Raw genomic sequence first — 22,476 nt, 5'->3', positions numbered from 1 at the left:
TTAAGCGTATTGCTTCCGCCGGCCAGCTTTAGTTGTTTGGATGGGTCAGGAATCGGAGTTAATGAAGTTTTGTCGAAGTGTTCAAGATTATTGAACATATGATGTGATGATCCAGTATCAGCTAGAGCAAATGAATTGCTGGGTAATTTTGCTTGAACGGCTTTATTGCTGCAAAAGTACTCGGTATGAAATAATGATGGGTGATTGTTATCAGGCGAAATATTTATTGAATTCATTGCTTGTGTAAGTTTGTCAAAGTTCTGATGATCAGTTGAGTTTTGTTTGATGTTAGCTGTGTTGTGACAATGTTGAAATGATTTTCTGGATTGTAAGTGACCAGGAAGATGACCTCGCCATCTGCCTTTCGCAATAAGAGCTTGTTGCCATTTAGCTTTCTTTTCTTGATTATTAGGATTCTTGAAGCAATCTTCTCTACCGTACTTGCACATACATTGACCAGCAGTACATTTAGGTTGCGGGTATTGATTACCACAATTTTGACTACTACCGCAATTAACAAAATGAGCTGTAGAATGAAACAACCGACTCTTATAAAGATTGGCGAACTGGGGTAAGTTTTGGATTTCCTTCGCTTTCATCAGTATGTATTTTTCAACGCCATCATAGGTCAAGGGTTTTACCATATCAAAAACACTGGAAAGTATTAGTTGATTTTCATGATGAAGTGACCTGATAAGCCTTCTAGCTAGTTGACCGTCATTTAAATCTCCACCAGCTAGCACTAATTCATCTTTCAGTTCTCTGAAGTTTGCTAAATGGGTTTCTAGGGTTGTTTGACTATCTTGTCGAGATGCATCAAGTTGATTATCAAGTTGGAATTGGGCGGCCTCGGAGATTGGAGCCTTGTTATCTCTAACAATTTTCCATAGTTTTGATGGTTCATACTCAAGATCAACTTCTCCATTAACCTGGATTTGAAGTTTAGATTCTACAAATGCAGATGTTGATGGGTCCATGCGACTGAGGAGAAAATTGATGAGACATTCTTTATTTGCGAGATTTTCTTCTTTGGTAACATTTTCAGGTTTGTCGGATGATATGAGATACTTGTTGAGGCATAGAGGTCTGAGCGATCGTTTGATTCCGATTGCCCAGCGAGTGTAGTTGTTCTGTCCTAGGATAACAGTAGCTGGTATTTTATTTAAGCTAATGTTCAAGGCAATGGCGAAGTCTTTTTGTGATGGTGGTAAATTAGATTGTTGAGCGGGTTGAGCCATAGTAGTAGTTGCTTGTGATGTTAATACCGTTTGAGCAGATGAAGATGAACTAGCATAAAGTTCAGATGATTGATTGTTTGCGTTGTTGTCCAAATTAAGTGAAGTGTTGGTAGGAGATGATGAATCAGATGGCAATGACATAAATTGAAGATGTGAATCGAGTTACTCCCGCTACCATGAGAGAATCTGATGAAACTCGAGACACCTTGGTAGAAGCCAGCAATCAGGCTACAATACGTCTAATGGTTCTGAGCACCGTGACAAAAGGTAACACACCTTGGTAGAAGCCAGCAATCAGGCTACAATACGTCTAATGGTTCTGAGCACCGTGACAAAAGGTAACACACCTATAAAGGTGATAACAAATAGTGCGTATGATAATACGCCAATCTTCCTCAGTGAACTGGTAGTATTTATTACATCAATGACAACAAAAACTAACCTTGGTAGAAGCCAGCAATCAGGCTACAATACGTCTAATGGTTCTGAGCACCGTGACAAAAGGTAACACACCTATAAAGGTGATAACAAATAGTGCGTATGATAATCTAAACAACATGATAGAGTGAGTTATCTGCACTACATTTAACAAAGATGTGATGTAATAAAATGGGAAAGAGCTTACACGCCAATCTTCCTCAGTGAACTGGTGAGGAAGAGAGGCGTGTGCGGAGTGTGTGATCTAATCTAGATGTGATATAGTGATGAGATTTAGTTAGGTTAGAAATCTTGATGAATTAGGTCTGAGTTTGAAGAATTAAGTTTTGTATTCAATTATAATTGAGTTTGATTTAATGTAGTTTGAGTTGAAGATAAGATAATTTGATATGATGTAGTTTGAGTTGGAAATAACATAGTTTGATGTGTTTGAAACTATACTTCGTATTCCAAAAGAAGGGCCGCTTGCTCGCGAACCTAATGGATATACCAACTATCAGACTTACAGCGTAGTTAGTACCACCACACCAAGTAAGTAACTTTCACCCGTCGTCGCATTCTCATATAATAAGCTCCAGCATCCCATTTTATAACGAGTGATCAATGACAATCAAAACCTTTTATTCTTGTACAGTGCCACCCAAAGGTCAATCAAACGGGTTCAAGCAGCGCAATCGCATTGTTGGCAACGCTTGGACATCGTACAGCGAGGAGGAGAAGGATATCTTTTATCCTAGGTTATTTGAAAACCTCATACAGGCTCTTGTCAAAGACGGTGACCCTATTATCACACCAGCACTTACAGCATCTGACCAGACCGAACCGACCGAAGCAACTACAGATGCACTTACTGAAGCCGAAAAGAATCAATATTTGCCTATATTCAACAGGCTGGTCAACAAAAAGTCCGTGGCGCGCGACTTCAAGCACGGCCGTCTCTGCAGGCACAGCAGAAAGGGCCATCAGTTGGAAAAAGTTGGAATTGATGAGATTAAGAAATTGGTTGAACAAGTAAGTATTTTCTCTTCTTCCATGATTGAATTGAATGATAATCTCCATTTTCAAAAACTCCTCCTCAACAGCTTCATATCATCAACAGTAAATTCCATTTTCATTTTCACCTCCTAGTTGCTGCTTGGAATCCAAATACATCTCAGACTAGTGCCCTATATCAAGAGGAGTTCACATCATGCGAACGTTGGGCTGTACATGCGCGCAAGGAGCTACACCTTCTTGAACGATTTGCTGTCGAGTGTACACAAGCACCTCCAAAGAGTAAAAAAAATGCAAAATAGGCCGAGTACTCAAAACATCAAGCTTCTTTGAGAAAAGAGCTCAACACATCCCTGAATGATTTGATACGTGAGTTTATGCCCTCTACCATAGACCAAAAGTGTCCTGTCTGATACACCCCATGGTTCATATGCTTCCTCCTCAGACGCCCATCTTCCAGGAGGCCACCAAATCAAGTCGGATGCCCATCCACAAGGCCCAGATCCTCACTTGATCTTACAAGGAAGAAAGTTTTGAGGGGACATAGAACTCGCAGTGCAGCGTTTACCTGATTCACAAGTAACTGACGCAATGCTATCGAAGGGTTCACGTGCAGGACAACTACCCCACCATCAAGTCAAGATATGGATAGACGATATCAAAGCTAAAAGGTACTTGATAGTCAAAGCTGCAGATCTAGTTACTCCTCGATCAGATTTGGACCAAAGCCTCAGCGATGTTTAATTGCTCTGTTTGATTTAACGGTATTAACGTTTTATATTTAATCACCCCATCTCATTATATCGTCATGTTCTTTAACTATTAACTTGTAATTCCAATCTACACTTTGTTTTGTTTCCAACCTTTAAAAGTGTTGTTTCCTGTTGTTTCCTGTTGTTTCCCTGTCTCAAACTTTCATTTCGTGTCTCCATAGTATTATGTGGCTTGCTTTCAATACAAACCGAAGTCAGTCGGTCAAAATTTCAACTAGAACAATCTCACCTTGTCACGATTGACATATCACGAGTACCACTCACTTCCTGACATTCAGTTCAATCAAGAAAGTGAAGCACCTGAGCTGAAGCTTCACGATGTTGAACCTCTATATCACAAAAATGACATACATAGAGAGCTAGATGTACATATGAATGGTTCAATTTAGACCGAATGTTTTCCCAACTCAAATGGTTAAAACCTGTTCACACTTCAAACAAAGTTGTCTCCAACCAATTATATTGAGTTGCTTTAGCTTACTATCCTTTTAGTTTCACTCTGGTCGAAACGTCAATCTTTAATTCTGCAAAAGTGAGTCTTCTTTAGTTCCAAGCTTCGAAGCCAAATTCAAATCTGATTCTCCTTTCATCCGCAACCGAGGTCTCAAATGAGTGTGACGTTCACTGAATTTACCCTCTTTATCAATTCATTTGCGGAAGAGCAAATGATCATGTTACGTTATTGATTCATTGGTTTTGGAATGTATTGTATCCTATTTGATTGAATCGATAGTATCAAATATCAGCATTGTTATACAGCTGTGAGCTGTATCGGTTGATGATTCAGAGCTGTGTGACTACATACAACCCACCCGTCAATAACTTTGGACGTCAATAACTTTGGACGTCAACAACATCGACATTAACCATCAACAACATCATTCATCTACTTACCCCTTCCGAACAAACACCAAACCACAAACACCAAACCTTTTGACTTGATTCTCTGACGGCTCTACTCCCCTTCCTCACTATTTTCGAAATCAAGGTGTGACTGGTCTCCTTCTTGTGGTCTGAATTCATTTGGCTTTCGCTGATTATGTAGGTTTTAACTTCCTGTTAGAATTGATTATGTCGCCCAATGACAAACCTTCCGATGATGAACTTCTCAGGGGCTCTATCGAAGTCAAAAAGATAGACCCGTCCAGGTTTCAAGACGCCATTCCCGAATTGAAACTTCATGGCTCCAATTTCCATTCGTGGCTTCACGACCTTTCCAACGCAATTTTGTTGATGCTGAATATCGATGAATACTTGCTAAGGCCAAAACCTGTTATTGATAACATTTGGACAGTATCCATTGATGCAAAGTGCCTTGAGTTAATTCAAATCTTGCTCACAAAGGAGTTTCAAGTGATTGTATCCGACTGCGAGTTCGCCCACAATGCTGTTCACGAACTCCGAATTTACCTTCACACACAAGCATTGGCCAGAGAATCCATCGTTGGTTTACATGACCCGAGCAGCACTGGATTTGGAAGCAGCACTGAACTTGGACGTATGTCAAAAGTGCTACACAGAGTCCAAATCTTGAAACATACCCTCCGAATCGCTGATTCTATTACTCACACTCATAGGTCAGTATGCTTCTATTCAATCGGATACTGAGGAAATCACTGATAGACCGAAGCTTCATCTTAGTCCTTCGAGCACCATTATCGGTTTAACCAATAGACATGCCCTACGGGCCACTTTAGAAGCCATGTGAGTCTTTACATACATCTGATACTAGATATGACACTGGCGACCACGCTACTCACCCAAAACCATCGTGTTCATCAGTACTTCAAATAGGACTTTACCTCATTCCCATCTTTACCTCTTTCCATTCCAGCGGCAAAATCAATAAGCCACAGAATGAGTTTCCATACCACTTACATCAATCGAATGCACAGGCATCAATGACCCAGTTGTGATTTCTTAACACTACTATTAAGCTCTCTTATGTTGTTCTGTTTGTCTGTTGCTTGTTTTTCATACATCTACTTGTTTTGACACTTCTCAACCCGTCATCCTGGAGTTTTATCTCAGTTGTAATGGTTTTCATATTGAGGTTAAAATCTTCGAATGGGTAATGTAGATTCAGTCAGTTTTGTTTGCCAAAGAAAATCGATTAACATGAAAAATATCATGGTTGGATGTAGATTGGGCTTGAGTGCAGCATACAGATACACAAACTTGAGAAAAACTTGCTATAGGTGCCTTGTGACACGGAAGGTGAAGTTGAAGACAATTTTCATATGGGCTACACTTTTGAGATGGTACAACTAGCTGTTAATGTGTCACTGGAACAAGGGATTCACTTTCTGTTTGTTTCAAATGTATTTCATCTGCTCTCATGCTTTGAAAATGCTAATTAGACAATACTGCTCAGATTGATAGGAAAGGACAAATGTTGAGTATGTGTATTGAAGTTGGAATTAAAGGATCAAGATGGGTAAATGTGATAAGATACCAATAATGAAAGTTGTCCGGCGTATAAGAGAGTAAATTTGGCAAAGAAGCAGTACCCCGATTTGCCCCATCTTGAATGTGTTTGTGTCGTGGCGGTACCTGATCTGGAGAAAATAGTAGCTTCTTGAATATCAAAAGTGATTTTAAAGGGTGAAGATGAGAGTTTTTGAGAAAAGTTCATCAATGAAAAGTGTTCAACATTTAAGAAAGCACAGATCCTAGATGAGCAACACACAACTTTGCCACATCTTCAATGTGTTTTTGTGGCTTTTGTAACTGGTTGGGAGAAAATAGTACCATTTTCAAAATCAAATGTGATTTTAAACATTGAAGATGAGGTATTTTGAGAAAAGTTCATTAATGAAAAGTGTCCAGCGTGCATAAAAGCACATTTATCAAAGGATCAAAACACAATTTCACCACATCTTCAATGTGTTTGTGAAGGGTTTATACTTGAGTGGATCCAAAAAGGTGTTTTTTTGGTATGGAAGTAGAGTTTGCAAGGTGAAGATGAGGGATTTTAAGAAAAGTTCATTAATAAAAAGTGTTCAGCGTGCAGGAATTCACATTTAACAAAGGATCAAAACACATTTTGACCACATCTTCAATGTGTTTGTGTGGTATTTGTACTTGAGCAGGAGATAAATTTACCATATGTGATGTTGAAATTGCAATTGAAAGGTGAAGATGAGGGATTTTAAGAAAAGTTCAATAATGAAAAGTGTTCAGCGTGCATTAAAGCACATTTACCAAAGGATCAAAACACATTTTGACCACATCTTCAATGGGTTTGTGCAGTGTTTGTACTTGAGTGGATCAAATCAAGAGTTTTTTTGATATGGAAGTGGAAATTGCAGGGTGAAGATGAGAGTTTTTGGGGAAAACTCATTAATGAAAGATGTCCGGCGTGCATGAAAGTACATTTACCAAAGAAGCAAAACACAATTTAACCACACCTTCAATGTGTTTATGTGGAATCTGTGTTCAATTTTGTATCAAAATCCTTGGGAAAGGTTTTTTCATGAATTCCAAACAAGTCTTCTTGCCTATACTCTTAGTAATTAGACCTCAAAGTTGCCTTAAACACAATGAATATGTGGCAAATTGTGTTTTGCTTCTTTGTTAAATGTGAATTCCTGCACGGTGAACACTTTTCATTAATGACCTTTTCTCAAAATACCTCATCTTCACCTTGCAAATTCTACTTCCATATCCAAAAACCACCTTTTTGGATCCACTCAAGTACAAACACTGCACAAACACATTGAAGATGTGGTCAAAATGTGTTTTGATCCTTTGTTAAATGTGAATTCCTGCACGCTGAACACTTTTTATTAATGAACTTTTCTTAAAATCCCTCATCTTCACCTTGCAAACTCTACTTCCATACCAAAAAAAACACCTTTTTGGATCCACTCAAGTACAAACCCTTCACAAACACATTGAAGATGTGGTCAAAATGTGTTTTAATCCTTTGGTAAATGTGCTTTAATGCACGCTGGACACTTTTCATTGATGTACTTTCCTCAAAAAACCTCATCTTCAATGTTTAAAATCACTTTTGCTTTGCAATGTTGTGTGTGAGACATTTTTCCAACGTCATTAATTATTAGCAAACCTGAAAACTACAAACAATTTGTCCCCAAAGTGAACAAACCTGATGACTATGACCATCTAGCTAGGGCTTCAAAACTAGCACCAACTTGCAACTTTTTACATTCCTTAGGCCCCGTTTGGGAGCGGTTATTTTACCGCGGTATTTTCGTAATCGCATCAATACCACAGTGGTATGATCTTACCACGTTTGGTACCTTATTTTGCTGCAGTATTGTACCACAGTATTTAGACAATAATCTGACAATACTGTGTAATATAACCATTTGCGTAATAGGCTAGTTTTCCTCTTTGGGTAGCTCGATAGCCCAAAGAGTTAGTGGCTTAGTCTTCAACGCGATTTTAGTCAAGGTATTAAGTCCACAATCAAAAAAGTTGTTCACTTTCGCCCTATTGATCATTTTGTTGTGGCAATGGCTCCAACAAACTTCAATAAACCCTTGAAGAAGATTCGCACCAATCCTAAACCGGTTACTGATCGACAGCTTGCTTTCTTGGCTCAAAAGAAGAGAGACCAGCATCAGACCATCAAATCACAATCTCACTTCATCCGACGCAAGAACGGAGTTAAAACAGGTGAAGGCTCAAACGACGCACCATCACAAGATGCCACCTGGCCAGATGATGGGATGACCAATCCCGGATTTGATGACCTTGAAGATCAATATCGCCAGGGTTATGACCCAGCCCAGGCCACCAACCTAGACGATTACACAGACGAAGATGGTTGGGAAGATGTGGACGAAATGGAGTACGACTCGGAAGACGATGAAATCATTTCCGGCCTTCGGCGCGCGCACTATGATGCCCAGAGACTCAAACACAAAGTTGAATGGGCACATCAGTGTGCCCTTATGGTCTCTCTGTTTCTTCGATGTCGTCTATTGACATCCAATTGGGGCGATTTGAAAAGATGGAATGAGGATTTGAGAACAGTATGTTCATGTTCTACACAACGACAACGTACCGTCTGGATTGATCTGGTGGATCTTCTGAGTGAGTTATCTCCGAGCCATTTGTACTACTAAGAAGCTCAAGAAAATAGCTTTGTTTCTAGCGCGACAAAAGCTACAAGTGACGTTCTGTCTGTGTCAAAATCACAATGTTCGTCTTGTTGAGATGGGATACATTGGCGCAACACCCGTCCATCCCAAAACGGCATTTTCGATTTGCCTTCTCAGATTCTTCCATGTAGTTTGGAAGTACTGTGCATTACGTGTTCAGGGATTTGTTCGAGCTCTTGATGTGCTGCTTGACGCATTCAACCCGATGATACACACCAAGGGACACGTGAGTCATAGTTTTTATGATCCATATTGTTATGCATATTCTTGACATCTTTTGATCCAGCCGCGAGATTGGCGAGAGCCATTCTCTTGTGCTCTTGATGCATATAGGTCCATCATTCGTGATATTCGCAAGCGGGAATTTAAATTACTCAAGTACGAAGAAATTGATCAACTGGCTGCAAATTGCCCTAGGTGTTTTGGCCCACCGGCAGGCGCCCGAACGGCCCCAGAAGAGCCAGACTACATAGTCTGCATGGACGGTAACTTCCAGCATCGCAGGCATATAGCTGCAAGTGTACCGATTCCGGGCTACTTTCCTGAAGCTCCTGAGCTCTTCATGTCTAGGTCACAACAATTCGAAATCGATCCAAATGTGCAACCAGACAAAGATGAGGAAGTTGTAGGTCTTATTTCATGTTTTGTATGAATGAAAGCTACTGAAATCATATAACATACTATTTCAATAGCATCCTTGTAGCGAGCAGCATACCGCCGCAAATGATGTTCGGGGTAAGTCTACCTGGAAGGGCTGTGATGACACCGGCCTTTTTGGAATGGTGTGTCGCCATGATCACATCCTGCGATTTATTAACATTGTACAGAGTGGGGAAAAGTGAGTTTTGGGGAGTTATGATGTGCTATAGATCAATACGCTAACGGGACAATGCCACTTTTATAGATCTGTATTTGCGTTAACTCTGATTGATTGGATTCTAAAGACTGTAGATAATCCTGAGGGTCATGAGGGTAGGAATAAAGTAGCATTCCTATACGACATTGGTTGCAATATCGAGAAGGGTATAGTGAACGTGTGTCCCTAGACATAAATAGATCTTGTTGAAAGTATTGAACTTCCTGCTATAATTCGAAACGCTTTAAACAGCGAAATCAGTTTGCAGTTGAACGCGAGCTGGGACGTCTGAAGTTTGGAACAAGCGTATTCCACGCTTACGTCCACGAGTGGGGTTGTCAGTTGGATTATAATCCTAGGCTTAATGTTGGATTTGGATTTTCCGACGGAGAGGGGATGGAACGTGTATGGGGAGTAGACCTCTCTCCCCTCGTGTCGCCAAACAGGTACGCCACAAGCCAACACCGGTTGGCAAACATCAGCTTCCGTTCCATCCATTGTAATGAAATGTTAAGAAAGAACGCTGGTAAGTCACATCAAGGAGATCAATACAGTTATACGTATAAGACACATTCAAACATCATTGATGCATGATAAGTACAACATTTCTATGACAGTTCAATCAATCAAAAGGCGAGCCAAGGAAATTAAAAAGAGGTTGGTTGAAGCTGAAGCAGGGCTTGAAAAATTGAGGAAGCAACACCCAACACATACTGTTGTCTATCTGGAGACACAGTGGAATAGACAGAAGGAACTACAAAAAAAGGCCATACAGGAGAGTGCAGACGAGAAGCGCGAACAACTTACAGTGCTTATGAAACTGGAAGAGGAGCTTGTTGAGGCACGGTACGCAAAGTTACTTTCTTTGTTAGAGAGTCTCCCGTCCGTCTATGTTTCTGATGAAAGCATTGACAGTGACAAGCTCGCAGAGATCGAAGCAAAAAGTCGAAGAAGCCGAACAAATGAGGAGCGCAATGAGCTACTCAGATTACCTCGTTCAGTAGTGCTTCTGGAGCAAAAAGCCCTGAGTATGGCTAAGGAGATTGGTTCCGAACACTTTCATCAATCCACAGGTAAGTTCTCATTGTGTGTGTTCAAATAAGTTAAGGTGTTCATTATGGTAAGGGCAGATGGCGAAAGAAAGTCTCTACTTACAATAGCGCTGGCCAAGGGCCAACTTTATGAGGCCAAGGTTGGGGTAGTTGAGTACCAGAGACGTGCTCGGCTTCAGACAGGTATTTTTTGAGGTTCAAAAGGTCATGATTGTGATGTTGATATCGTGTGTTTGTAGGAACCACAAAACAAAGTTGGATCAATAAAAATCGAAGGAAAAAAAAGGTATTACTACAGACGAAGTTAAAGACTTATCGGCGACATGTGTGCAAATACAACGAGAGACACACAAGAAGGGAAGCAATTCATGTTCCCACCTTTCAGGAAATTGAAGCAATGCGAGTGACAGATGAGTTTTGGGATTTGGGTAGCTTGAGTCATCCTGAAGAAGATTGGGCTTCGAACAAATATACAAAGGAGGGCATTCGATATTATCTATTGGAGCGAGCGGGAGATGAAGAGCTAAAGCGCATCTCGAGAGAGACTCGTCAACTTGTTCTGTGGGCACTCAATCATCAACAGAAGCTTGATGAAATTCAGAGGGAAATTTTAAACACAGAGGGCAAGTGAAAAGTCCTTCTGTGTGGATACGGTTTCTGATGTTTGATTCATTTGTTGTTCCAGATGAAATCGAAGCTTTCAACCTGCAGGTATTATACGCATTCCTGGTCGCAAGTGCTAGTTACCTATGGATGATTTGGGATTTAAACTTGGAGGAAGTACTAAACTTCACGGCACGTTACTTTGATGGTCCAAATACCTTTGACACAGATGTTCTCAGTCGGTGGAAATCTATGAAGGCCAAGGCTATGGCTCATTGGGGTGAGATGGTGAACATGCCAACTCTGATTGCAGAGGAATCGAATCAGGACTTTTGATTTCAAGATACTAGTGTCTGTTGACCAAGATTCGAGCAGTACATGTTGTATTCATCAAGTGTTACATTGATCAATTTCATATCTTTACACCTTTTTAGAACGTAGAGACCTGCGAGCCGTGATTAACTCCTGTTGCCCTTCTCCTGCACGTACTCGCTTTCGAGGTACAGACTTTGTCTTGGCAGTAGGTTTTGGTTTACTATTGGCTTTAGGCCCATCAAACGTGTTGGTGGGTTGATCATCAATTGTGTTGATGGGTTGCTCGTCAATTGTGTTGGTGGTTTGCCCATCGATTGTGTTGGTGGTGAGTTGAGAGACGGCATGAGTTTCATTCGAGGATTGATCGATTACCTAAAACAGAGTTGAGTCAGCGAGTCTTGGAGGTAGGAAGATATGAAGATGTGTAAGTGAGCACGTACAAGTGTGGCATGATCGACCTGCTTGTTTGTGCTGGTTTCCGGATGTGGCTGAGTAGTCCAAATGAGGAAGGAAGTTGGATCAGCTTGATTGATCTGAGATCAGACAGGGGATAACGTACTGTATCTTCTGAAGGTTCCGATTGATGACCATCACTAGAGGAGGAATTGAGGTGCAAATCAGTGTGATCGTGCTCATGACTCGTTGGTGGCTGGTAAGTGGGGAGGCTTGTGACCTAATGAGTACACATGTCAAATTGATATGAGAAAATCATGGATTGATCAGGGTGAGTAGTGTGGTAGGCTTACGGTGGGATCATTGTGAACGTTGAGAAATAAATTATTGATTTGATTGATAATTTTTTTTGTTGATCAACAGATAGTGCTAGTAGCCTTGGACGGAACATGCTAACAAACAAGTCGACCATTGGTTCGGAGGTATGTGGAATATGTGGGTTTGATGTACTGGTGACACGGGTGGGCGAATTAAGATGGAGTGTAGGTTGAGTATCAGCTTGACCGAGGGTTCCCAAAACTAAAGTGGCATCATCATGGTCTTTGTGCGAGCTAGTAGAAGGTTGTGGGATTGGTATAGTGGCGTTGACGGGTGGGTTGAACGCTTGCGCTGGGGTATATTGAAGTTGAATATCAGGATTGGGTGGGTGATTATGAGTAGTGTTGACGTGAGTAAGTGTCCATGACTGCTTGACGGAGTTGTATCGTGCCTTCAGTAAGAAAGGGCAATCAATCTTCAAAGATTTCAATTCTTTTGTTGAATCCTTGACTGCTTCAGGTAACCCACTGCGGTGGCACCTATACCTGCAATTCGGCTTCTTCTTGACTGAAGACCGACCAATTGAAATGAGGTACCCATGCTGAGGGCTGAACTCTTTAACATACTTGTTCATAAGTTCTAGAGTTGGTCCGGGTAGCGTAATGGGAGGTGGAGCTGGGATGGTGTTGTGGATTTCGAATGGTGTCATATTGATATGTTTTGAGTCAATCACAATAGCTGAGGTGAAAAGAAATTGAAGGTTGAAGAAGGAAAGTTTGATGGGATGTGGGATAAGACGGTGAAAGGGTGGTGGAAAAGGGGTGAAAGGGTGGTGAAAGAGTGGTGAGACGGCGGTGAGAGGGGACAACGAGAGTTGGTGAGAGGGTGGTGAAAAGGGTGTGAGAGGGTGGTGAAAAGGGGGTGAGAGGGTGGTGGAAAGGTGGTGAGAGGGTGGTGAGAGGGTGGTGGAAAGGTGGTGAGAGGGTGGTGAAAAGGGGGTGAGAAGGGTGGGACTTGTGCCAGGGGGGTGGTCTCCTGTTGGTGGGCAGAAAGGGAACTTAGCCAAATTTCGAGGTCACCAGAGATGTATCTATGTATCTAGATAAATCTAGAAGGGATTTGCGGACCCGCTAGGTCGGGACCGATTCTTTTTACGTCGGATAGGTTAGGTTAAATTGAAGGCGCACAGGTGTGAAATTAGTTTAGAAATCTTTTTTTAATTCTTTTTTTACTTACTGATGATGATGGTTTTTGTTTTGCTTGATTTGATCTAATTGATTTTTATTTTCTTTTTTTTAAATTAAAAGGTTGAGTTATGAAAATGAACAGTAATAGGTTTAAATTTTGAAGTGATCAGTTTTATAATTGATTTGTTTAAGAAAATTGATTTTAAATAGATTATAGATAATGATGATGATGATGATGGTCAATAGAAGAATAAGTTAATTGGTTGATAGATTCTGGTTTTGTGTGCATGATCATGGGCTAGAGGTGTGTAAAGAGGAAAGAGATGGAATATATAGTATGTAAGATGATCAGATGAAAGATCTTGAAAGAATATTTGATGATGAGGAATGAAGATTTGGAATGAACAAATCAGGATATGTATGTATGTAAAAGTGGGAAAAGGATCAAGAAAGTTGGAAAGGTTTTATTGTTAGTTTATATATACTTGGTAATCAAGCACATCTTTTTAGTTTACATCAATATGGTAAAGAGAAGTTTATCAGATTTTTGTTTGGAGTTTGAAGTCTTGGTAAGTTGCTTCGTAAGTCACAGTAGAGACATAGAGCGGAAACACGGTTATCACGGGATGGCTTATGTCTTTGAAGTGTCCTCGTGACTTTTGATCTAGAAGCGCGCTACCTTTTAGTTGCAAATCATATTTTTTGTACATTAGGAAGCCAAAGTTAGATTCAGAAATTGTGGTTTTCAAGTGAATGATGTCTGATCAAGTGATGACTATAGGGAAATGCAAACTTAACAAGCCCAGCATCCTTCACTTGATCAAGAGCGCTGTCCTGCGATACACATCTTTTGGGTATTTCAATTTGTTTTCACCAGTTGTTCAATGATGCAGTGCCAGAACTCCCTTATTGGCCTTACTAACTGGATATGATTTTTCGCTTCCGTGTTCATTTATGCGCAGAGGATGAGAGTGGCCATGATGAAATGTGGATTGACACAGTCAGGTCATTTCGAACACTCGGCCTCAGGATGACGGTAAAGAGGTTGATCACCTGAGAAGGGGAGTGTCTCTTTTGGTACTACTTTCCATTACCTTTCAAGAGCTCTACCTCACCTTCAACTTTGATTCATCCATCCAAATAATTATCGTGTTAATTCTTCTTGATTTACTGAGCTAAAATGGCAGAGAAAATCACAGATCAACATTTATCAATAGATCGTCAACATTCAAGAGCTCCTTCTATAACTCGTAATACTTCACCATTAAACTCATCCTTCAGCTTACCAACCTTGGTGAGACAGAGTACCGTACCAGCACGTCGACCACTTAGTAGATCATCACAAAATTCAAATCAAGAAAAGATGACTAAATCACCAATGACTATAACACACAACAACATCACATTAGAAAACCAATCTGAGATCTTGAATAGTTCTAAGATTAATACGAATGGAAGAAATCATTTGGAATTACAAACTGAAATTAAAAGTGGACGACCAAAGACTGGAACAGTTAGTCAACAACGTCATTATTTACCACAAGAAGTGAATGTCCCGATTAGTCATAATTATAAGATTCCTAGTATGAATTATCCAATTAGAATCGAACCAATTGAAAGTTTTGAAAATGGAAAGAAAATTAACCATTCTAGTTCGATTTTCAAAATAAGAGATCCAAGATTGAATAGACAAAAAGAACAAGTGGTGTAAGTGAAATATATCAGTAGATGAATTCTTGATAAGTACTAGAATTTAAATTGATTCGTGTTTGCCAACAGAGCTCAAAACCCAAGAAACGAGATGATGAATGCTTTGATATCAGAGCGATCGAATGAAGTAATCAAGCCAGCTCGATCACCTGGTACAACTTCAAACAATGGGTTTTTACAATAGTTAGTCATGGTTTATGATCATGAACATCTTAGAGTTGACTAAAAACTAATTTGTTCTTACTTGGAAACTATGATCTTCAAAGCACTGAAATGCCTAATACATCATTCGGAGTTGAAAGCAGTCTACCGCACAATGAGGTCATCGAGACTTCTAATTACCCATGGGGTAACAGTTCACGTTTCGGTCAACACACTCTTCCAAATTTTCAAAACGGAACAAGCCTTAGCAATCAAAACTTAAAATGGGGTGAACCTTTAATCAACCAATCCAAGCATGTTTCCGAACCTTGTAATCCAGGGATAGGTCAGAAGACCATGAAGGAAATAGGATCCACCAATCAGATCTCAGACGAGGTGATGCTAAAGGGAACTCCAGAAGTTGATCCTACGAAAGATGAAGATTTGAATACTCTAAATGATTTGAGACAAAGAGTGAAAAGAGCAGCTCAAAAAGGTGATTTTGATACCGCTGATAAGCTCATTAGGATCCATCAATTCCTCGCACCTAGTTCACCAATCAAATCAGGAAGGCCTAGAATTGAAACGATTGATTCATCATCTAAACCATCTAGTTTAGTCTTAAATCCTATTACACCGGGTCCTACTCTTCAAAACGGTGGACTTTCATTCGCAACAGGAGTGACAGCTTCAATTGAGCTTGTTGGACTTACACCACATTTTCATGAATTATTTAAAAAATTAACTGGAAAATTACCATTAACGATCTTTAATAAAGATTGGTTAAGATTAGCTCATGAACATGATTTATCAAATCATCAATCACAAAAGAACGATAAGAATGGAAAGATAATTTATCGAATCTTTCCATACCCATCAGAATGGAGTATGTCTTTTGATGAATGGGAATCGAATTTAAATTATATGATCAGACTTGCACGTGAGATTTATAAATTTGATTTTTTTGCAAACGGATTAATTGTTCATAGAGAAACGGTCAAAGAGATTGGAAAGCAATATGGATGGATCACTGGATTTAGGTATTGTCAAAAAGTTAGACATTCGGTTTTTACATATAAAGTTGGACTTGAAGGAAAAGATACTCAAGATATAAGTGTATGGAGGAAAGATTTAGAAGAATTAGCTCGTCAGGAATCAGAACTTGCTGATGATTTAAGGTTTCATGATAATCCTTATAGAACTGGAGGTGAGAAAGAAGGATATGATTTTTTGACTGGAAAACCACGTGAGAATCAAAACATTAAAGTTTTAAAGTCAAGCACTTCAAGATCTTCTAATTGGTCTCAAACTACTCAAACTGGAAATGGTGGAAAGACTAAACGTCATAAGCTTTGTACTGCACCTGAGAATCATCCTTATAAAGGTAGATCATTTGATCCTAATTATCGAGGACCTATGAGGAAAACCGGGAATAGAGATGGTGATGAAGATAAAGACATCGGTCGTAAAGGAAGTAGGGATCCTAGTCAGGGCTAGCTTTAGATATCTTTACGCTTACGTTTCTCATCTCATTCTCTGTTTTTATTTCATTTCATAAACCTGATCTTGATGCATTCTTTTCAATTTGATAAACTATTTGATGCGATTCGATCCTGATGTTGAACTACAACATGCGGATCAGTGTGTATTTTGAATGATCACTTTAATGTTACCCCAAACGCATGGGAATGAGACAATCTTGTGCTCCATCCCATTAACCCAGACAAATTCAGACCTATAATTCTGTCTTGTTGACGAAACAACCGTCATACTTGATCGACTCGAAGATATTTCCGATGTGAGTTTTCAAGATTTTCGCGATCTGGCAAGACTCACTCAGACATCCAATTCCAAGAAGAAGGCCATATTACATCCGAAGCCAAACTTGAATCTCGTGCGTAGTACTCTAGAAGCTATGTATCAGTCTCCGTGAATTGGGCATGGACTGTCTTTGAAGATCGTTTCAAGAGCTAAGTGACCTGAGAGTATGCGGCGCAGGCTAGAGACTGTAAAGCACATTTTTCAAGCTTCGCAGTCCTGACCAAGCTTCACTTGCAGCTGATTCTCAACGTGAGCGGAGTCGGTCTGTCACTCGATACACGATTTTGAACATTATTAGGATGATTTTTATGGTTTGTTGCTGAATAGTGACGGTGATCTATACCTAGAGATTTCAAGCTTCTTCAACTTTAACCTCCTATAATTATCAATTGCTGCATACATACAATTATTGCAAGGTTCATCATGAGCGGTCTTTCTTACCACGACAACAAGATTAGATCAAGAATGAGGAAGCTGTTATTGATCTCATTGACCGTATCCACAATTCAATCAACTCAATCACTGATTATAACCTCCAACACAACCAATCCAGGGTCTCTAACTGATAGTCTTTCTCAAATAAGTAGGCAGTCAATGTCATTATGATCTCAAATTTTCTTACACACTTGGATTTCTCCGATTTCTGAATTACTCTGATCAATTTTGATTCTTCTTCTTCTTCAGATGATCTCGGGACGATCAGGAAACCGAATCTTTTCAACTATACATGTTTATCACCAGAGTTAAGTTCAGAGACTTGGAAACGCTTAAGTCTGGATGATTTTATTCGAAAATATCCAAATAGCGAACAGATTTCAGTTCAGGTTAGGATTTGATTTATTGAATTTGAAAGAATCTTACTTTAGAAGACAAATGATTTTCTTATGAATTATTCTTTTTTGATTTAGAAATTTATGGAACTTCATGGAGCAAATAACTTTCTTTGTGGTATTGGTGAACATTGTAATGCCGGTCAGGTTTGTGAATTGGTACTTGCGTAGTAAATTCTTCATTTGAAAAGCTGACAGATGACTCTATGAACCTAAAGCTTTGCTCTCCAGTTGTTTCGGTCGAAGCTTGGATGGTAGGATTTGCTATTCAACAATATAACAATTATATGAATAGTTGTTTTGATGCTATTGGATATTCGATGTCATCCACCTCATGTAAGTAATCTTCACTCATATCTCCAGGGCTCCTCATACATACTTCTTGAAGAAAATGGTAAAGGTCAGAAATGAAAGACTAATCCCCAAATCTTAAACACCTTTACAAAATAGCCGTTGTCAGCTCGATGGTTGTAGATCTGTAAGTTTTTGATAAATACACTATTTGAGGAATTGTTCATGACTGCTTGCTAACGATCTTGAATGATCCAAAACCTACAGATTTGAAGATTTTGGAATCTCAAAAATGCTCATTAATTTCAAATCACTAAAACATGACGTACTTTCAATTGCTTTACTTTCATTTTTCACTGGAATCGCATATGCAAGTGGTATGTATTGGGGTTCAGCATTCGGTGTAATTCCTTTATTGGCTTTTCTTTTTGTGGTCACATCTACTGTGGATTCATCTTCTTCAGAACTTGTAGAACAAGATTTCCCAAGAGTAAGTCTGTTTTTCTTTCTCAAAACAGAAAAAAAACATCTTTAGATCTTTGTAATCAAACCAAAAAAAAAGTTTATTAATAGTTTTGTTTTCTTATTGATGATGATGATGATTTATGAATAGTGGAGTGAACTTTCATTTCAATTAACTGAAATTCAACAAGATCTTCAAAAAGATTTAAATCAATATTTAAAAAATTCATTACAAACTGGTCTTAGTAGTCAAACCGGTATTTTAAATGTGATTAGTGGTGGAATCTTTTTGGAAGACAATCGGATACCTAGTCCTTCTGAAATCGAAAAAAGGATGAATCGACGTCTTCAAGCTAAGATGTTGAATAAGATTATGAGATCAAATGTAAGGATTTGATCCTTTTACTTTTTTGAAAGTCGATAATGAATCATCTAACAATCTTTATGTTCTCATCGTCATCAGAATATGTATATCACCCGTGCAAGTGTCAGTTGGTTTTTCATTTAAAGGAGAGTACGCGCTCAAGAGACTTAAAATTTGTTTCTAAATCTACAGGATCCTTGTCATTTTTCTGGTGTGGCTGGAGCTCGTACAGGAAACAATATCATGTCGTATTGCGATAATAACGGAATGTAAGATCCAGTGAAACCTCTTTAAAATAAAGTAATCTCTTTTATCTGAATTACCTTCTCAATTCTTTTTCCAATCAGTCTATGGGAAATTGTTCGCGCGCACGGCAAGAAGGTCATCCACGAGATTTATAATGCTGATTTGATCTCAAATCGATACGGATTCAGTATTGAGACCATTGTCAATACTTCTTGGGCTTGTCAAACAAAATACTCTGAGTTTGAGCATGAACTTTTTAACTCGTAAGTTACTAAAAAGCTTCTTATTCTGTTCACCCCTGATTCATCCTCACCAGTCCTTCTTGTAGAGCTGAAAAAGTCAATCAAGTATACTGATTTAATCAAATTGACTTCTGCTAGAACATCTCTTATCAACAATTCAACCGGATTCCAAGATCTGTCTAATTCAAGATCCATGACTCAAAACGATCCACTTAATTCTTTAGGATCACATACTTTCAATAATTTGACATCTTTAGATGAATGTCTTTTTAATCTTCCAGTATGTGATTGTGCTTCTCCAGGTAATCATCATATTCCTGTTCCTATCCTTCACTTTGATTTAAGTTATAGATTCTAATGAAAACTTATTCTTGTAGGAATTAGCTTGGCAAGAGCTTCGAAACATCATCATACAACAAAAATTTGTAGAGATATTGGAAAATTACCTATATAAGTTTAAAGACTCTTGATGAAAAAGTGAAGGAATTTTGAAAAAAGAAAAAAAAGCTACGAGTGGACTGTTGCTTTTTCAAAGAATTTAGTGATATGTATTTGGGTCTTACGTCAATCTGGGTTTTACTATTTGTCTATACCTTATTCCTTGAGTTTTTTTGATCTTTATATGATTGTGAAAATCTATTGGATATGTATTCTTTTGAATCAATTGTTTTTTTGATTATCAGGGGTGAAATGAAAAAGTCGTGTACTCCAAAAAATGATCATTGGGAATAGATTTTGAGGAAATTATTTTCGGTTCTTTTCAATAAAAGGAGCTGATCAAAAGTTCACTTTTTGACATGAACTGGCTTTTTTAAGCCTTCAGGATATAAACGTCCACTTGCACCACTGATTGAAATTTAAAAAAATATTTATGTTAAAAAAAGATATCTAAGTATTACATTTCAGTTTCTTTTTTGCAAACTTCATCATTGAATCTTTGGAAAAAAAAACTTTTCAAAACTATATAGAACAAAGAGAACCACCTGAACCTCTATGGATGTTGGAAGAACGGTTTGATCATCCATCATGATCATGAAATCTTATTTATCATTAAACACAATCTTAGTCTTGATATTATTCCAATCAATCTTTTGTTTGGTGACTGGTAAAGCTCTTCTAAGTTGTTTAAAAGTATCATCACCCAGTTCCATATAAGCTAAATTCACTGATTTTTGATACGCTGTTTCTGCTTGTGAGATCGATTTGATCACTTGACTTGCTGTTACTGAACCTGAACCTGAACCTGATGTGAGGGTAATGATGGGTGTATGACGAGTAGTCAATTGTACCTATTTGTTAATCCCAAGAAAAGTCGTCAAGAGGAATGGATGATTAGATACCATGACAGGAGTTTGTAAGAAAAGATGATGAGAGACTTACATTTCCTTGCTCGTAATAGTGTACATTGACTTGGATTTGCCCCTTAACAGTACCTGAAGTAAGATCAATTTCGTATATGCTACGCCATCGTCCCGTCCTACACATGATCAAACCCACAAAGAAAAACGATATAAGATTCAATTAGCATGTTTTCTTTTAAAACTTTCAAAAAGGTAACAAGACTTGAAGATTTCAAATATTCACCAATAATTTCCTGGGTTATATTTGTTACCCACAATATATAATTGAAATTTCTTTTCTTCATCTTCTACTTCATTTGAAACTTCTTTAGTAGACTGAACTGGCTCTTCTAACACTTTTTCTTCAGTTTCTTCAGGTTTTGAGTCTTCTTCATCTTTCACCTCTTCATCTTTCACCCCTTCATCTTTCACCTCTGCTTCTGTCGCCTCTTCATCTTTCACCTGTTCATCTTCTACTACATCTTTGGTCTCTTCCGTTCCCGGGTCCGTTTCCTTTGGATGGCTTTGATTATTTTTCCTTGAAGAAAACACACTCCAAACACCACCTTGATAATGTTCTTTAACATATTTCTCGGCTTGATTTGAAATCTCAAATCGAGTTTCTTCAATCGTATCTTTTTTCGGTGTATAAGCTTTAACATCTTTGACAGTAAGTCTCAAATGATCAAAAATAAACGTTTGTGATGAATTTGGATCCATATAAAGGTTTTCAATTCCTTCATTTAATTTGGCTGCTTCACAAATCATCGCCTAAGAAAAAGAGCATAAAAACAAAAACAAAATATCCAGTAAGTTTGAATCAAATATAGAATAAGTTTTATATGAACCAGGTTTAGATTATTTACTGGGATTTTCGCATTGGGTAATTCGACTAAAGTGAGTTGTTCAGTATTATATTGTGAAAGTGCAGGAAGTAAACCATTTTCAAGTTCTGCATCGTCTCCTACAATAGGTCTTACATCCTAATCAAATTAAACAAAACCAAAGGATTCATCAATTTGATTTGTTTCAAGGTTCGTTTGACGTCATTGAAAAGTACGAGATCAAGTTGACTTACATTGAATACATCATTCACTTCTCCAGGTGGTGATTGTAGTATAAAGTTTGAAGCCACGGAAATCTTTTCTTCTAAACTTGGTTCGTGTTCCATTGAGAAGTTTGATTTGATTTGATGATCGATGGGATGCTGAGTTTGTGGAACAAAGATGATCGATGGATGAATGATGCGTTTCGAGGATGTCACATTGGTTGACATCCGAATACTTTACATTGGACTGTTGACATGCTCACACCTGCTTACACTTCGATTGCCTCTGCTTCCTCAACTTGACTATCACTGTTTTTTCTGACCATCCATAGTTTGGCCAAAAGCCAAGTTTTTGGCCAGAAAACATTTGGATTTATGATACAACCATTCTTGTGCTCGTTGTGCGAACCACCTTGTGGTGTAGAAAAGCATCATAGATAAACACCATCCCCCAACGGTGATGCATATTTCTCCATTGGGCTCAAGTATCACGAGATAATCTAGGCCAGATCTTGAGTAAATTCAACTAATGATTAGGGTTGATGGCACCTGAGAGCAATGATTATATTTGCATATGCCTAGACAAAAGAGTTGGAGAATAAATGAAAGGAGAGGATAACAAGGAACAAAAGGCAAGTCCTGTGAAAGAACTAAGATTATTGAAGCTGTATAGGATGTAAAAC

The 22,476-nt window shown here is 38.7% G+C and overlaps 5 protein-coding genes across 5 annotated transcripts; 3 read left to right on the top strand and 2 right to left on the bottom strand.

Moving 5' to 3' along the window:
• Positions 1–4,513: 4,513 nt before the first annotated feature.
• MELLADRAFT_61393 (uncharacterized protein) lies at positions 4,514–5,358 on the top strand (the record flags this gene model as incomplete). Its single annotated transcript, XM_007407537.1, has 3 exons — positions 4,514–4,940; positions 5,020–5,146; positions 5,175–5,358. The coding sequence occupies 3 exons, from the start codon at positions 4,514–4,516 to the stop codon at positions 5,356–5,358; spliced, it is 738 nt and encodes a 245-aa protein (XP_007407599.1).
• Positions 5,359–7,923: 2,565 nt separating this feature from the next.
• MELLADRAFT_104445 (uncharacterized protein) lies at positions 7,924–10,676 on the top strand (the record flags this gene model as incomplete). Its single annotated transcript, XM_007407538.1, has 4 exons — positions 7,924–8,445; positions 10,029–10,276; positions 10,346–10,503; positions 10,534–10,676. 4 exons carry the CDS (start codon positions 7,924–7,926, stop codon positions 10,674–10,676), a joined length of 1,071 nt encoding a protein of 356 aa, XP_007407600.1.
• Positions 10,677–11,505: 829 nt separating this feature from the next.
• On the bottom strand, positions 11,506–12,820 carry MELLADRAFT_104444 (uncharacterized protein; the record flags this gene model as incomplete). Its single annotated transcript, XM_007407438.1, has 4 exons — positions 11,506–11,772; positions 11,841–11,888; positions 11,960–11,993; positions 12,147–12,820. 4 exons carry the CDS (start codon positions 12,818–12,820, stop codon positions 11,506–11,508), a joined length of 1,023 nt encoding a protein of 340 aa, XP_007407500.1.
• A 1,658-nt stretch (positions 12,821–14,478) lies between these two features.
• On the top strand, positions 14,479–19,859 carry MELLADRAFT_104443 (uncharacterized protein; the record flags this gene model as incomplete). Its single annotated transcript, XM_007407539.1, has 14 exons — positions 14,479–15,005; positions 15,078–15,191; positions 15,275–16,635; positions 17,655–17,794; positions 17,879–17,947; positions 18,019–18,136; positions 18,251–18,278; positions 18,359–18,581; positions 18,705–18,938; positions 19,017–19,040; positions 19,110–19,186; positions 19,265–19,426; positions 19,544–19,707; positions 19,783–19,859. 14 exons carry the CDS (start codon positions 14,479–14,481, stop codon positions 19,857–19,859), a joined length of 3,318 nt encoding a protein of 1,105 aa, XP_007407601.1.
• A 586-nt stretch (positions 19,860–20,445) lies between these two features.
• On the bottom strand, positions 20,446–21,916 carry MELLADRAFT_34510 (uncharacterized protein; the record flags this gene model as incomplete). The annotated part of the gene is made up of 6 exons (XM_007407437.1): positions 20,446–20,648; positions 20,752–20,882; positions 20,990–21,071; positions 21,300–21,516; positions 21,612–21,728; positions 21,824–21,916. 6 exons carry the CDS (start codon positions 21,914–21,916, stop codon positions 20,446–20,448), a joined length of 843 nt encoding a protein of 280 aa, XP_007407499.1.
• Positions 21,917–22,476: the final 560 nt, after the last annotated feature.

The sequence above is a fragment of the Melampsora larici-populina genome (genome assembly GCF_000204055.1).
Source record: "Melampsora larici-populina 98AG31 unplaced genomic scaffold MELLAscaffold_9, whole genome shotgun sequence".
Classification (NCBI taxonomy): domain Eukaryota; kingdom Fungi; phylum Basidiomycota; class Pucciniomycetes; order Pucciniales; family Melampsoraceae; genus Melampsora; species Melampsora laricis-populina.
This window is presented reverse-complemented; position numbering and strand designations above follow the sequence as displayed.